This window comes from Cyanistes caeruleus, chromosome 15 (genome assembly GCF_971803275.1).
Source record: "Cyanistes caeruleus chromosome 15, bCyaCae1.hap1.1, whole genome shotgun sequence".
NCBI lineage: Eukaryota > Metazoa > Chordata > Aves > Passeriformes > Paridae > Cyanistes > Cyanistes caeruleus.
This window is the reverse complement of record NC_141715.1, coordinates 7,889,619-7,906,213: the sequence shown is the minus strand read 5'-3', so window position 1 is coordinate 7,906,213 and position 16,595 is coordinate 7,889,619. Positions and strand designations below refer to the sequence as shown.

At 46.4% G+C, this 16,595-nt stretch overlaps 1 protein-coding gene across 1 annotated transcript in view; it reads right to left on the bottom strand.

Annotated features, from left to right (window-relative positions):
- The window catches only part of COL23A1 (collagen type XXIII alpha 1 chain), a 119,926-nt gene that overhangs the window by 8,895 nt on the left and 94,436 nt on the right, over nt 1–16,595 (bottom strand). Inside the window, exons 6-24 of the mRNA XM_086851699.1 lie at nt 15,239–15,274; nt 14,741–14,767; nt 14,288–14,314; nt 13,094–13,138; nt 12,452–12,514; nt 11,131–11,175; nt 10,578–10,655; nt 9,210–9,263; nt 8,470–8,514; nt 7,909–7,998; nt 7,496–7,567; nt 7,107–7,148; nt 6,279–6,305; nt 5,781–5,852; nt 5,635–5,688; nt 5,344–5,370; nt 4,804–4,857; nt 4,092–4,178; nt 236–274 (exon numbers count right to left, since the gene is read on the bottom strand). Coding sequence (XP_086707825.1) covers nt 236–274; nt 4,092–4,178; nt 4,804–4,857; nt 5,344–5,370; nt 5,635–5,688; nt 5,781–5,852; nt 6,279–6,305; nt 7,107–7,148; nt 7,496–7,567; nt 7,909–7,998; nt 8,470–8,514; nt 9,210–9,263; nt 10,578–10,655; nt 11,131–11,175; nt 12,452–12,514; nt 13,094–13,138; nt 14,288–14,314; nt 14,741–14,767; nt 15,239–15,274 — 984 coding nt within the window. The remainder of the gene's footprint in view (nt 1–235; nt 275–4,091; nt 4,179–4,803; nt 4,858–5,343; nt 5,371–5,634; nt 5,689–5,780; nt 5,853–6,278; nt 6,306–7,106; nt 7,149–7,495; nt 7,568–7,908; nt 7,999–8,469; nt 8,515–9,209; nt 9,264–10,577; nt 10,656–11,130; nt 11,176–12,451; nt 12,515–13,093; nt 13,139–14,287; nt 14,315–14,740; nt 14,768–15,238; nt 15,275–16,595) is intronic.

Below are 16,595 nucleotides of genomic sequence, written 5' to 3'. Positions count from 1 at the left end.
TGCTGACAGTGTTAACAATGGTTTGTCAAGCTTAGAAAGTTTTTGGTGTTCCCAGCACCAGTGTAGAGCTGGGGGGAACAAGACCTGAAGCTGCTGGAATCCTGCTCTCCCAAGGCATAATGTCATGTCTGCCAGGCCTGTCAGCTGTTGCTTAAAGCATGTGCAGCAGTGCAATCACCGTGCAGGGAGCAAAATTACTTAGGACTGTTCAAGGATATTATTAAGGTTACTGTACCTTATGCCAACATCCTGCTACTGGCAGTCCGTCTGGTCCCTGCAAAATTGAATTTACAGATTCAGCTTTCCTGACAGTGACTTAAGTGTCAGACACAAAAAACCTGAAGCTCATTTGTCACAACAATGAAAGGCTTAGCAGCACTGTTAATTACCATGCAAAACCCCTTTACTGTATATGCACAAAAATGAATATGCAGGCAATGTCATCCATGTGTCACGCACAACACAAAATTAAAAACACCTCAGGGTAAAAAAAAAAGAAAAAAATTGGAAATTACACTTTTTTTCCTTTAAACAAAGAAAACATGTACAAAGATTTGAAATCACAGTTCATTAACTTCATAATCTGCTTTATAAGGTAGTGTTTTTTGCAATCAGACATATATATGGAAAGCATGATGTGGGAATGTATTTTTTGTTAAAATGTGCTTTTCTGTTGGGGGAGGTGATATAGGTATTTTTTTCCTAGATGGTATCCTAATTGTGTTAAATTTGATCCTGCAGTACTTAGTTTCTTTAAGAAATCTTGAGTTGCTGAACTAAGAATAGGATGAGTTGTGGACAATGCTAAGGGTGTGAAAATATTTGTCATGTTCCACTGGAGATACAAGAAACATAGAAAAATCAGAAAGCCAGAAGAGCTCTCACTGACCAGGAGGAGAACACTGGAAAGGAGGGAGCCCCTAGAAGAGGAACGAGCTATGTATGACCAGCTATCTCAAGACACTTCAGAAGAAATAGCTGACTTCAGCTGCCTTTCCTGATGCTGGATTTTTTTAAGGCTCTTGGATCTCCAATTACATTAATTTCTGCATGTAGAGCCACAGAGAGCACACAAGCACTGACCCTTCCCTCAGAGCCACCTCCAGACTCATGAGGGGTGGGAAGATGTGGATGCAGCAGAGAGAACTTCTAGTGCAAATACAGGTCAAAATGCAATTTTACATTTTTTACTGTAAATGTTAGTCATCACATATTTTGTATTCTGTATTGATTTTATATGTAAAATAGCCTATGCCCAATAAAACAGATGCAGTGAAGTAAGGTAACCCTCTCCAGCTACTCACAGTGTAAGAAGTCATGCTTTCCTTTAACCTTAGTTAGAAAACACACTTTTTTTCTGCAGACACAGTCAATATTTTGGTTCATAACTATTAAAAAAAAGGTAAAATGCATACATTTGCCAGAGTTGTCTGGGGGTGATGGGTACAGGGGACAAGGTGCAGAGTGGTTGTTTGACCTAAAATGTCCTGACCTGTGTTAAAGTGCAGCCTAATACTGATGGTCAAGGGGTTGATTTCTGCCCTGGGCTATTTCTCCTTGTGCACTCAGAATACTTATTTTGGCCATCATAAAACTCCACACCTTTCTACCATGTTTCACTTCAGTGACTCCAAAATGACTCTTCATGGCTGTGTGTGGGGCTCATGCTGATGCTCCTGGGCTGAAAGCCCACAAGCCTCCACTGCACCCTGGGCTGCAGAACAAAGTCAACATTCCAACCAACCTGCAGCTAACCAGGAAGATGCACAAGTGCTTTACTGACTGGTCATGTTGTAGTTAATTGGAGGAATCACCTACTGCACTTTACAATGCCTTCAACAGAGATAGATCTTGTGTTTTCTGTATAGTTAAGATGGGAGATGCTTGGGAAATAGAACATCTCTGGGAAGTAAATATGAACTTAGAGCAGGCCTGCTGTTAGGAATTGGTTTCTTGGACACATCTGAAAGTAATTTAACTTTTTGAAAGAGTAACAGCTTATTGCCCATTTGTTTCTCTGAGAAAAAATCATGTAACAGGCAGCATTTTCTATGGTTAAAAAAAATGAAAATAAAACAATGACCTCTCTTAGCTAGTGGTGCAGAGCCCTTTTGGGGAGCAGACCACGAACCTTCCTGCATAACCACTGGACTCAGCCTAAGCTCTGGGCAGAACTCTGTGCTAACACAGCAAAACCCTTCTGATACAGAGTGCCAGTGGTCCTGCTCTGCAGGACTGGCTGTTCTTTGAGGAAAGCTTTTCAAATCCCAGCTGGGAATGGGACTCACAGGGCTGCAGCAGCACAGGCACAAGGGTAACTGAACTGGGCCATAGGTACTGAGAGAAACCATAACTAATTTTGAGCATCTGTTACCATAAAGGGACTGGCATCCCCTGTGTGATCTCCTATGATTTACACTCCTTATCTAAAGTAATTTTGACTGGGAAGAAGGCACAACACATTGGCATTCTTCCCCAAATGCTGAAGTGAAACATCTTGTTCCAGCTCTGCTGCCTTGTGTCTTTCCCCGGAGGGGTCTGCTCCTCAGGACAGGGCTTAGCCACAGCAGGAACACACACAAGCCATGCAAGAAAGAGCAGATACTGTACCAAAGGGCAGGGCAGGCTCACCCCATCCAGGCCTGGCAAACCTGGGTACCTTTTGCTGCCTGCAATGCTATGATCTCCCTGTTTGGAAAAATAACTGCTTGTTGAGAACGATAAAGGACATGGAGTTACAGAGACAGACACCCATGGTTCAGCACAGGGGGAGGAGGATGGCTCTGGAGATTCACAGCTCCATTTCTGATGACACAGCGAGTCAGCAGAGTGGTTTTATGGAAGGGAATTCACATGACATGTAGAGTCTGTCATCTGGGAAAGATCTTCTGTACACAAACCACAGATTCACATTTGTAAAAGTGCAGTTAAAGAGATAAAGGGTAAATCACCCAACATTTCAAGAGGGGAAAAAATTGCAGTTCACATTTGATCTTCAGGCAAAATAAAGCATATTGACTAAAGGAGCTTACTGGTGGTATAGTGGATCTACACAACAGCCCTGGCAGCCCTAGCTGACCCTAGTTTCCAGAAGGAGGAAACGTCACACGTTCAGAGAACAAATGGGTTTTAGAATTGTGGAGCAAGCAGCTGGCACTCTTAATTAGGTGCCTCTGAACTAAGTTCTAAACTGCTACATTTAAGCAGTTTCAGTTCAATCTTTGATACTTCTCATCCCACAGCTTCAAAGCACTTCTGTGAAAGGATCTCTCTAGTTTTAGCCACTATATGAAAAACAGTGGTGAAAAGAAGGTAAATTTTACCACATCAAATAACTGCTTATAAACCACTCTAGAATATTTTCTTTTTGTGGGCTCTATCTAACAAATGAGAGGTTCTGGAACATGATTTGGGGGATGCAGCTTCCACCCAGGAGGTTTCCTGGAAAGCCCAGTGGGTAGGTGCTGCAGGGCGGTGGCCTGGGGTGTGTCTGGGAAGGGACAGCTCTGAGCCACCAGCACAGAAACCAGGGGAAGTCTCTTCTCCCAGGGGCACTTCTTGGCAGCCTGGGGAGCTCCAGCTCCTACTTCACTTATGCTTGGCAGAACTGTGATCTATCAACCCCAACATGCTCCCCCTGCTCATCCCTCGCTTGGTTTGCAGGGATGAAGGGATGGGGCTGGACTTGTTTTCAAATTTCCTCCCATCCCCTGCACCCAGTTGCTCCCTGATTTCAAATATGCTCACAAGCAAGCATCACGCTATCTCCTGAAGAGCTCTACTGAAGTCCATTGTTCCTGACTACAATAAGAAGGTTTTTACACAAAGATGCTTTATTTTTACTGCTGTGGCTTGCTCCCATCTGGCCAGTGAGGAGCCCTTACAGTAAGCAGTGAACTTCCAGCAGTGCAGATAAACCATTACAAAAAGTGAGAAAACAATAACCATCTGCTCTGATTTACTGCAAAAGAGAGAACTCCCAAATCCTCCCTGCTTTTCCCTGGCTGCAAAGCTGTGCCTGCAAAGCTGTGTCTCCTTTTCAGCCCTGGCAGCCCGTGCTTAGGGTGAGTGAAATGAAATGAAAGACGTACCACAGGACAAGGCTGATCCAGTCCAGGAGGGCCTGGCTCCCCCTTCTGTCCTTTGGCCCCTTTTCTCCCTGGTATTCCTCGTTCACCCTGTCAGCACAACAGGAAGATATCAGCAAGGAGAAGAAGTATTCATGTCTCACAGCACTCACAGAGTACCAGTCCCCACCTAGAGTAAGGACACTTACACTAACACGACCCCAGCTGAGTAGTGAAATCTCTGTGAAAATCTTCAGTTAAAGCTGGGTGGAAATATTCTAATAGATAATTTTATAACAGATTGACTAAATGAGCAGTTTCTGCTGGAACCCAGGTTGGTATCTGACAGCAAGTGGGTGCAGCAGCTTCCAGCTACTGCCCTGTGCTCAGTTGGGCTCCTGGCTCCACCTGGGTATCCCTTTGTTTAAAGGTCCCTGTAACAAAACCTTTGATTTGGATCCATTTTCAAGGTCTATAAACCAAGACCAGTGATTCTTTGCAACCTGGAGCTGTCAGGCTGCTCCATTTCCCCACAGTGGCTGGGCTGGGGGCAGGCTTGCAGAAACCCTTCCAAGTGGGTAGGAATTAACTGCCTGTCCTGCCCTGTGCTGGGAATGTGCAAATCCTTGGGCTGACAGAAGGCCTTTCAGCAGTGGCTCCCAGGGCAAGCAGCACTGCCTGCCAAAAAGAGCAGCCTGTCCTGCCATGAGCATCAGGACAGCCATACCCCACTCACCTTCTCGCCTCTTTCACTCCTCTCTCCTTTCTCTCCTCTGAGACCAGGGAAACCCTGTCACCACAATTTTTAGATGGAAGAAAGGAAAAACAAAAAAGATTTTGTAAGTTTAGTGTGTGAATGGCTCAGTTCAACATGAGCCAACTCCAGCCATCAGCCTGTCTTGCCACAGTGAAGAATGACATTTTCTTCCTGCTGACTTGGTATGTCAGCAATTTCTTGGAAAAGCTGGAGTACTTCACCCCACCCCAGTAACATTACAGCTACTAGAAATGTTCACATCACTGAATCCAATACAAGGATTCTCAGCTGGAAAGGGAAGCACTGGCAGCACCTTTAAGTGAGCAGTTCCATTGTGCAGTGGAAGTAGCCCAGCAGTGGGGCTAAATTCAGCCCTTTCTTACAGCCATCATTCCATGGGCATTGTGTTTAAGGGAGAGCAATCTCTACAGTGTTAGCTACATATTTTCCCAACAATCTCAAGTTACGGGTGTGTTACTTGTGTTTCTACCATGAATAATTCATGGTTTCCATACTCACATCCAATCCTGGCTCCCCTGGCTTTCCCTGTGGATGTAAAAATAAAAATTAAGATGTGCTGTATTGATTTTGGTGTTGCAGACAAACTTAGATCCAGTTGGTTTAACATGGTAATGAGAGCATGGGCTCATCCAGGAGCCCCTGGGATTGGAGGCTGCTCCTGTGTCATGCACCAGGGTAGTGCTGGTCCAGCTCTGCAGTTCTGGCTGGACTCCCCACAGCAGGATTTTACAGCCCCTATTTTAGGATTGCACCCAAATGTCCCTGCTCCTCTCCCACACCCATGATTACCTTTTCTCCTTTGGTACCAGGTAAACCAATGAGCCCTGGAGCACCCGGGAGACCCTTAAATTAAAAAGAAATAAAGCATTAGGACTGTTTCCTGTGAGACAGGTTTCTGTCAACAGCCAGAAATGAGATTTGGGAAAACAACTCACAGCAGGTCCGGTGTCACCTTGGTCCCCCTTCTCACCACTGTCACCTTTTTCTCCCTTTGCACCATCCAAACCCTGCAGAAATGAAATAAATGAGCAAAGGAGACCTGGCAGCTCTGGCCAGGGCAGCCCCTCCTGCACCCACCAGCTCCCACCCCTGCTCTGGGGTGCTTACACCCACACACTGCTGTTGATGTCTTGCTCTTGACCACATCATATAAGAAAATAGCTGAAAATGCAGGTTATAAGCCTTTTGGTTTGGAAACCCTGACTCTCACCAGCCCTCAGAACTCTGTCCTGGAGGAGGGGTTTGGATTGTAAATGCTTGGAAGGAAAAATGGCTTGTTTTCCAAAATGCCAACTGCTGAACAGTGTAACCAAGGGATATGTTGTGACAACAGTGACAAAAAACTCAGTCTTCAGAGCTGACAGACCTTTGTGAGGCTGTAAATAATGCACTGGCAGCTGGGAAACTGGGTGACATTCAATTTATTGACTTACTTTAGGTCCCTGGATTCCTGGAGGACCCTGTGGGAAAGACAGTGTTACATTTGAAAAAAACCCCCCAAATTTAAAAACATACTCCAAACTTTCTTTCCCAAACCATTTATTGCTCAAATTACAGGCTGAAAATGGTCAAATATTTCTTTTCAAGACAGGTGGCAGTTTATTTTTTTCTCCAATATCAAATCAGAGGGCAGGGGAGCTGAAAAGGAGCACTCTGTGTAACACAGGACAATAAAGCTCTGCAACACAAGCCCCCAAATGCTTTGCTAAAGAAAGTGAGAGGAAGCTCTGGGGGTGGCATTGTGCCACCACAGCCCTCCACACCTGGGCAGGGCTGGGATAACTCCCAGGCTCTGAGTGCCACCTGCTTTTGAAGCATGGTCTCTAAAGGTGAATCTTGGACCCAGCAAGACACCCAAGCCTTCCCAATGTCCTTGACAACTCCTTTTGGAGCACTGTAGGCACCAAACCCCTTTGATATCTCCATCAAAAATGCTCTGTGTGTTCATCACCACCTGCATCCTCTCCCAGTGCAGCGGATGGCAGAGCACTAAATGACTTGGGTGAATTTTCCATCCCACAAGACTTTATCTTTTCTCCCAATGAACAACTTGGATTTTTGCAAAATGAGCCATAAGCTCTGATGTACTCTCTTAAATCAGGTGCTTTAATTTCTCCAAAGACAAATCAGACTGTAGCACTTCCCTGATTTTTTTTTCCCAGATTCAAAACAGCCTACAATGATTAAACAGAACAAACCACCCTTGTCCTTATCTATCATATTCAATAACAAATCTGCAGGAATCACTTTCAGAGTCCTACCATAGGGCCAGGTAATCCGGGGGGTCCAGGCTCAGGTATGATCTGCAGAAGAGAATTAAACAGCAGGTTAACAAGGCTGGGCAAGAGAGAAGATGGTTCAGGAGTGGAAACCTCACAAAGCTCAAAATCATTATTTAAATTAATTATTAAAATTAACATAATTAATTACAACAGCAGCATCCAATATCTCAACCACCAATACAAAATCTAAAGTAACTTTGTAGTGCTGAGTGTCTGAACTGGTCTTCCCTAATGAATAAACCCCATTTAGACACTTTTAGAAAGCAGTTGGGTTTTGCTGATAGATATGGGACTGGTGGGTTTATCCTGCACCCCAACTTTGCCTGATCCTGTGTCATGAAAGAGACTTTATGTTGCCAAGATCTTACATGATTATTCTGCAGACAGGGTGACCCAGTGTCTCCTTTTTCTCCTTTGTCTCCTTTTGGCCCTTCTGCTCCCTGAAAGATAAAAATGTGTCACTCACAAGGTGCATCTTCCAGGAAAGGAAAAATGAGAGAAAAATAAGTTTTGTCTCCCTCTAAACACAAGCCTTGGCTCAAGCAAAGCTCATGGTCATCTCCAGGAGACTTTGAACAAGTATTTTCTCCTCCTTGATACATTCTGAATAAGCTGATTAGAAATGGAAATTCAAAGCTTCCACATCCACCAGCTCCACAGTAAGGTGGTGTGGAGAGGTCATTGCTTAAATCAGCCAACCCAGCCCCATTCTGAGCATCTGCAGAAATGAGAGCATTAAAGAACCAAGAGCAGAGGGACAGGGACAGACAAAGGGACGTACCGGGGGACCTGCTGAGCCCATTTCTCCTGTCTCTCCTTTTTGCCCCATGATCCCCATGCTGCCCTGGTCACCCTTTGCTCCTTTGGGACCCTGCAAGTTGAGAGAAAACAACAGGTATAGGAGAAAACTCTTAAAATAACCCCCCAACAGCCACTTTTGCCTTTCTGCTGTTTCCCTCCACATGCTCATGAGAAAATGTTTTAACATTCAACCTCACAGATGCCAGTTCTGAGGGTGCAACAGAATTTGGCTGGGCTGCAGGAGGAATTGCAGCCATTTAGGGTTGGGAAGGTTTACAAAAAGATTTGAGACAGCATCTGATGAACTGCTCATGAAAGGAGCCCCTTTAGCTCGGCAGACGTGGCCACGAGCAGCATCGGCACGCTCAGAGCAGAGCAGGGGCTGCAGGCAAAGGGCCATCAATTCAGGGAGACACAGCTGATACTGCACAGCACAGCTCACTCCTGGCAGGCTGGATTTGCTTTTCACAGACACACAGGAAACTTTCTTTTCATTTGGCTCCTGGCAAGGTCTCGCTCAATCCAGCCGTGCCTCGCTCACCTTTTCACCATCCATTCCAGGTGGACCTGGCAAGCCCAGCTCTCCCTGAAGGGACACAAAGAAAGGGGAACCCGTGGTAAATTAAATTAAGAATTCATCTTGGGAAAGCATTGTGCAAGGAAATGAGTTATTCACACACAACTGTTGTTGTTATGGATTTGCCACTCTCAGGCTCAGGACCAAGGAGGTGTCATTGAGGCACCAGCATCACCAGCTGATCTGAATATTGACTCAGAGACCTCAAAAGGCACCAAAATCCTGTCCTATCCCATTCTTTCAAGAGATTCTTGTCTACAAATTACATTCTTCTTTTTAAGCTGGCTACAGCTGGCTGCAGGTTACAGACTACTGCTTGTGAAGCAGGAGGACAGCAGCTCCTGGGACACAGTGCTGGGACAGTGAACACACACAGGGAGGTGGCTCAGCACAGCCATGGGGCTGCCAGCCCCTCTCACAACTGCTTCTCCTACTAGAGGGACTGGGATGTCACCTGTCAGGTGTGGGACTGGGACTGGGCTGGTTTGGGGGACAGCATCCTCTGGAAGAGGCTGAAGGCCAGAGACAGGTCAACAAAATCCTGGCTTTTGTGTGAAAGCCACCTTTTTTTCAGCCAGAGAATGGGCTAAATAGTACACACAGCCTCAAACTCTGCAGGCTGCTTCAACTGCCTTATTTTGGCTTGGGAGACTCCTCATGGAGAGCTACTAACAACCATGTTGCTTGGCAGAGGTCAGGCTCACCTTGGGACCTGGAGTGCCTTGGGGGCCTGGTGGCCCTGGGGGACCTGGTGGACCCTGAAACACAGCAAACAAAACAGGCTTATCATGACTAACATGAACACACCACGCTGTCCTTGTGCTGTGGGGATCAGCAGCTCCCAGCCAGGATCTGCCAGAGACACTCAGGTGAGCAGAATTGCCTGGGCACCGAGGGGAGCTGAACTGACACAGAGTGACTGGGGCTCTTCATGCAGAACAGAACACAACAGGAGCAAGGCAGGCACACAGCTGCAAAGACATGGGTTAAGAGGCAAAATGCCTTTAGCTGGAGGCAGGACCCAAAATCTGATGGTCTCTTTTTGCATCCTGCCTGCTCCAGCCAGCCAATCCTGGAAGCAGCATCGTGCTGAAAACAGTGTCAGCCAGCCAGGGAAGTGCAATTAAAGTGGGGAAAAAGGAGTTTGTGTGAACACAAACAGCAGGAAAACCTTGCACACTTAAGGAAGTTATTTTTCCTGGGCACTGCTGAACGCAAAGACCACAAACCACCTTGAGATGAACAAATATTTTCCAACTTGCAAATTATTTCAAGCAGCAAAATTTGTAGTCTCACTCAGATGAAAGCCAAACCAGTATTATATCCATGGAGCATATTCTCCATGGATATGCTCCATGGATATGGCTGCACACTCAAATGCTGTTACACTTAGTCACACTGGAAGCCTTTCCAGAGCCTTGTCCATCAGACAGGCCAGTGCACAAACACTGCAAACAGCAAATAAGCAGGAAAACAGCAAAGTTAGTGAACAGCAAAGTTAGGGCTCAGCAATGTGCCCCTCAGCAGTCTCTGCATGCAGAGCATGAGACAGGGTCTGGGTCCAGCACATGAAGCCTCCAGACATTTGATGGAGCTTCCCCAACCACTGCACTCCACAAACTCCCCTCTCAAAGCTGTGTGCCACGCAGACACCTGGCAAACAGAAATTACCAGCACTTTGTGTATCCCTGCAGCCTGTTATAAAACAATTAGGATGGTTCTGAAATATGTCTGTAATCAAGTATTTATTCAGCTTATTTCATCCTAATGAAAAGGTCAGGGCACTGTTCAGTGGGGCAGGTTAAGGCTCGGGTGTCGTTCCCCCTCCTCCCACACCCCAACTGCTGCCATTGAGCTCCACCAACACTTTTGCTGCTACACCCTAAATATCCTCAGCCCCCAGCTTCAATCAGCTCTTTCTTCCCTCCCAACCAGCTCTGTGCCAAGACAGAAATCTCAGGAGGAGACACAGAACAAGGGTGGACACATTGCCACAATGTCACTGTGGCAGAGCTTGGCAGATTTCAGTCCTTTCCCACGAAGAGCAGGACCCAGCTTGGCGCAGGGCTTACCTTGAGTGCATCCTGGACTCGGCCGTCGTAGTCGATGACGACGGTGTCTCCCTGCTCCCCTTTCAGCCCAGGGGGACCCTGCAGGCAGGGATGAATCCTGCTTAATGTTACAGCTCTGAGAGGTGGCTGGTATGAAAGCAAAGACCTGCCACGCAGCGTTTGGGGGTTATCACCTTACAAACACCATGGATTTAACCAGTGCTTAGTCTGACAGCTGGAACTGCCAAACCTCAAAAGGCCATCAATTTGTGTAATGGAGGAGTGCATAAAAATCCTCACTGGATTTTTATCCTCACCCCTATTCCTGGCTTCCCTCTTGCAGAAAAAAGGGTCAGAGGATGGTCACGAGGATAAGAAAACTGGACTTGACTGATTTCCCATGTCAGCATTCAGTACCTGTGCAATCACTTGTTTAAATATGCACCATCCCTATTTTCTGACACTGAACTCATCCTGAAGCAATTCATCCACATACTAAGCAGAAAGAGTTGGTGGGAACAGCTAAGGTTGAGACAAATACACAGCTCTAAATTGAAATCCTGAGCATCCATACCCGGGGTCCAATGGAGCCAATTCCTCCCTTCTCACCAGGTTCACCCTGAAAATCAAAAATCACATTTATTTCAAGGAGACCAAGAAAAACATAAAATATTTGTCCTAAAAGTACTGTACCCAGCCATAAAGATATGCTTTAGATTCAGAAAAATTATGACACCTACAAGGGACTGCTTCTCCTAGCAGAAAATAAATTTGACTTGAGAGTGAATATATTTTTCAAAAAACAATGTCGGTGTAACAACAAGGGAAGTAAGAGGAGGTTGCATTGCAGGGGGAGTGGAGTGGCCAGCTCAGGGCTGAGCTCCCTGTATGGGCTGTGCTGCTCTCCAGCTCCTCTCCCTGCTCCAAGTGTGCTGAGCTCCACCTCTTTGTGCTGGTTCCACATGGCTCCCTTTGCTTCAGGCTGAGTTTTACATGTGGAAAGTTTCAGCCGAGATGTTTAAACCATTTTCAAGGGTGAGTTTAAGGAAAAGGTCTGTGCCAAATTGTTCTTTCTTTCTTTGTCTTTTTTATTTTCCCCCCTCCCCTCTTTTTCATATTTTCTTCTTCTTTTTTTTTTTTTTTTTTTAATTGGAGAGTTTTAAAAAGTCAGAGTACTCCTACAGCAATGATCTGAAATTCTGTTCAGGATTAAGAAGATGTCCCATTTGCCACACCCATATTAATCCCCTTGCTGAGCAAATTAAAGATCTCCAAAAAGTAAAAAATTGTAAAAATAAATAGAAAAAACCTAAATTCGATCAGCACTGCTCCTATGGTTCTAGAAAATGTTTACTAAATATCACCACTTTCTTCCTCACACACACTTTCTTGCCCAATAAGGAATCACGACTCTTTGGTATAGGAAATATCAGTGCATCCAGATCCTGCTGAATACAAAGCAGCTGAGGGGGTAAATGCCAGCCCATGGATGCTGTCCAGGTCTCCTCACCACCACTTAACAAACCCAAACTAACTGTATCTCTTTTGGAGATCAGGAGGACAGGACAGCTCACAAGTGCTTGGGGCTCTGAAGCAATTCCACAGCCATCAATAACATGGGATCAAAATGTGATCAGAATTCTCCCTTTTTTGAGGAAAAAAGGCAATTTAGTGGAATATGTGCAAGTAGATGACTTATGAACTCTTATACTGATCTCTGCTTGAACCCAGCTTTCATCAAATCACCAGGAAAAGTTAAAACACTCTTCCTATCACTCCTTTTGTGTCAGTTTTGGCACTTTATGAGGTTTTAGAAGGCAAAGGCCCAAAACACCTCCTCAGCTGGAAGCATCTGCACCAGCAGTGCTGTGCCCAGAGTTCCAGCTTTTCCTCACCTTTAGTCCTGGGAAGCCATCTGTGCCGTTCTCTCCCTTGGGACCCACGCTTCCTTTTTCTCCCTGAAAACAAACCCATTTCAACAAATACTATACAGGGAGGATGGAGAAAAGATTTCTTCAGGTTATCATTTTCTTGATTTAGCTTCATTTTACATACACAAGGGAGCAGAGCTCTGCTTTCAGCTGTAAAACACATCACCTTGCCCAGGTGCAACCAGGGAGGTTTTGAGATAAAAATGAAGCTTTCAGATTCAGCAGTTTGGCTGTGGGTGGTGTGTTCAGCCATGAAGATGGCCCCAAAACCACAGCATAGAACAATAAATTCACAATGTTTTGCGTTGTAAGGGGTCTTGAAGATCACCCAGTACCAATCCCTGCCATGGGCAGGGACACCTTCCACTCCCCCAGGTTGCTCCAAGCCCTGTCCAGCCTGACCTTGGACATTTCCAGGGATGGGGCAGCCACAGCTTCTCTGGGCACCCTGTCCCAGGGCCTCACCACCCTCACAGTTTCTTGATCTTTTTCCACACCAGAGGAGAAATGTTTCTCATCCTGCCCCTCCTGTGATATGGTGCCAAAAACCAGACAGCAGCAGATGTGCCCAACACATGCATTAGATGGACACAGAGCAGGACATACCTTAGGGCCCACAAGTCCTGGTTCCCCAGGGATCCCATCATCACCCTGATGGAATAAAATATAAAAAGTGAAATACACAGACCTTGTACATACTTAGTAGTATGGTACCAACATATCATTTGGAACCAATGGTTCCAACACATCATTTGACCTCTGAGTGTCACACAGACCTGAAACCCACTCAGGTTTGAAGGCAACCAGGGGAGAGTTGCAGCAAGGAGCACAGGACGCTCCAGCATGGTCCCCTCTTCCCACCCAGCCCTGCCTCTGCCTCCCCTGCTCCTGGGAAGGTGGACAGGCATCTTCCAGAATTTGCTTACAGCAGACCCTGGCAAGGTCTTCTTCCACTTTGAACAGAAATTAAATATTAAATTCCCTAAGGCCTTTTGTGTCCCAAAGACCTCCTGTAAGCTGCCACCCATCCTGATGGACTTCATCACAAGTCACCAATACCCTCTGACAGGAGGTTTTCTGGTTTTGCTTGTGCTTTGTTGTTCTCCTGGAGTGACACCACTTCATGGGTACTGAAGAGATTAGTTTTACCAGCCAGTTATGAAATATTTAAGCCAAATTCTGGCCTGCAGAACACCCATGGCCACCCCTGTTTTGGGCCAAATCAGTAAGCAGGAAAGGGTGGGCCCTGTCAGTGCTTTGATTTCACCTAAAGGCAGTGATTTATCCACTTCTTGATGGCACCACAGGGAGAGAACTGAGAGCCTGGACATGTGAATCTCTCACAATCATCAATGCCACACCCAAGCAGCATTCCTGGCCCTCAAGTGGACATTTCCCATAGGACTGCAGTGCTGCATGGTGATGGCCATCCCAGGAATTCCAAACCCATCCCAGGGCCCCTGGGCAGAGAACATCCTCCAGGCACCTCTTGGTTCATTGAATTACTGGAGAGAAAGGACCCAAGACCTACTGCTTTGCTTGGCATTTGCTGTTTCATTCTTTGTCTATTGGGCAGATGTGGCTGCAGCTTCTGGCTTGCTTGTGGAAATGAAAGCCAGGCTGCAGGCACAGCCATGCCCAGCTCCAGGATCATGTGGGAGGGAAACCAAGGGAACACAGGGAAGGACATGGCTTCTAAATCAATCTCTTGCAGTTGTTTCCCTAGCCAAGCAGAGAGCAAAGCAAAGAAAAAAGAACAAAAACTAATAATTACAAAAAACCCAAAAAACACCATGTTACCTTTTTCCCTTGGACACCAGGTTCACCCTTCAGCAACATCAACAGAAGAGAAAGAAATTTAGGGCCATAACAGAAAATAATTACAGAAAAAAATACATAACAGAAAAAAATTACTTGGATAATCAAAATTAATTGTAAAATTAAAATACTTGGCTTCTGCTGATCATATTTATCCTCCCCAAATGCAAGAAAGCATGTTCCCACAGCACAGCAGATTCCAGCCCCCTGTGGCTCCCTCCATCCCCATTTCCAGGTTTGAGCATGGGCAGTGGATGTGATATTGAGGAAGTGACACACTCAGACATTTACACCCCCTGTCAATGCCTTGGAATTTTGTATCTGATATATACTGATGAGTTCAAGTCCACTGCAAAATGCTTATTTTCATCCCCACCCCTTTTATGCAGCAGTATTTCAAGAATTCACGTTAAAGTTAGGCAGATTATTACCCACCTTTGATCCTGGAGGTCCTCTGGCACCCTGTTGAATATGAGAGTGATTAGTTTACTTGTTTGACAACAGAGAAAAATGGGATAAAAGCATTTCTAAGAGTATTTTAATTCCAAGAAAAAAAAAAAATGACACAGATGTCAAATTCTCATCTTCCCATACAAATAGAGCTGTATTTGTTCTCTGTGCTCCCAGTAAATAATATCCTTTCATGGTTCAGCACTTTTTTATCCAACATAAACCTCAGCAATTTGGAGTTACAATGCCAGGTGGCTTCAGAGGGTCAGGTGTAAGGATACAGGAGCACTACATCCCTCCAAAAGAGCCAAGGGGACACAAAAACCAGAGTATTTTGTCCCCTGGACAAACATCTGTAATTCCATGGGGTTTTTTTTTGTCCTCCATAAGCAAAGACACAAACCCACGTGCTGCAGTGAGCTGAAGGGTGATGTACAATGGGGGTGAGGGGCACACACACAGATGCTTCTGGGCATTACTGACCATCACTCCATCCTCTCCTGGCTCGCCTTTGAAACCCTGCAAAAAATAAAAAGACCAACATTGAAACTATTACCTCCCATTCTCCAAAATAATTCTCAGCAATAATTAGAATGTTTCACTGTGTTATGTTTTAGCCCATTTTTTTATTAAATGTATTGCCAGTGGTCTTCAGATTTGCAACAGGTATCAATTTCAGATTTGAAAAGGGTATGGATTGGGGAAGAGATCTCCTGGCTCTGTGACAGCACCAGCACCTGCAAATACATGCCCCAGGTCCAGCTCTTTGCTCCAAAACTTGAGATGGAAGGTCCCCTCCTGCTCCCTTGCCCCACACCCCAAGGCTTGGCTCTGTGAGCCACCTTTGGAGCCCAGCTGTGGCTCAGGCTGAGGTCTCAGTGGTTGTGGTGGCAGCACTGGGGAAGGGGACACCCTTCACCCTCCTGTCCCTCGTGGGGTGGGAACTGATATGTGCTTGCTGCGCATCTCCCGTCCTTACAGGGGGGCCTGGAGGTCCTCGTGGGCCATCCTTTCCCGTGTCCCCAGGAGGCCCCCGGGCACCTGGGGGTCCTGGCGGACCAGGGGGGCCCGTGGCTCCATCTCGACCTTGATCACCCTGGAAGAAGTTCACACAGACATGGTGAGATGAAGCAGTGTTGGCAAGGGGTGGTCTCAGGGTGTCCACAACACATGCACTGCATCCCTGGGCCAGTACCATGCCCTCTGCTATCCCAGAGGAATTTAACTGCAGCTTCCAGTTGGGAAAGCTGAAAGTGAACTCACTTTTATGCCATTTGGGTCCGGTTCCTCAAGCAGGATTGTACTCAATGCCTCCCAATGAGATTTAATCTGCCTAAGCCCTTACCCAGTGACTATCTGCATGGAATCTACTGACCCAACAGCACCCAGAGCAACCCAGGCTCACAACATGCTGGCAGGAAGCATGCACACACTGCCATGGCTCGGTGCACCACACCACAAAACCACACAAAAGAAGTGCCAGTGCTTGATCTCATCCTTTACAGCCAGCCAAGGTCACACGTGAACATCCCGAGCCGCTCACACCTGCGGGTTTTGGGTGCAGAGAACACGCTGTGTCCCTGTGGCTGTGTGGGTTTGGTGGGTGCCATTCCCAAGGGGAGCATCCCGTGGGGCTCCAGCCTGGGAATCAGCTCCTGGTCCCCCACCAGCCAGCACAGCCCAGCCCTGGGGCCGTGGCCCAGCCCATCCATGAGGCTGCACAATGGGAAAACCTCATGGAAAGGCGGCCTCGTAAATCTTTTAGCAACATCTGGGAGAGACAGCAGCGAGGCAGTCAGAGGGCTGTGTTTAATATGTGGTCCACCCTCAAATCAGGGAC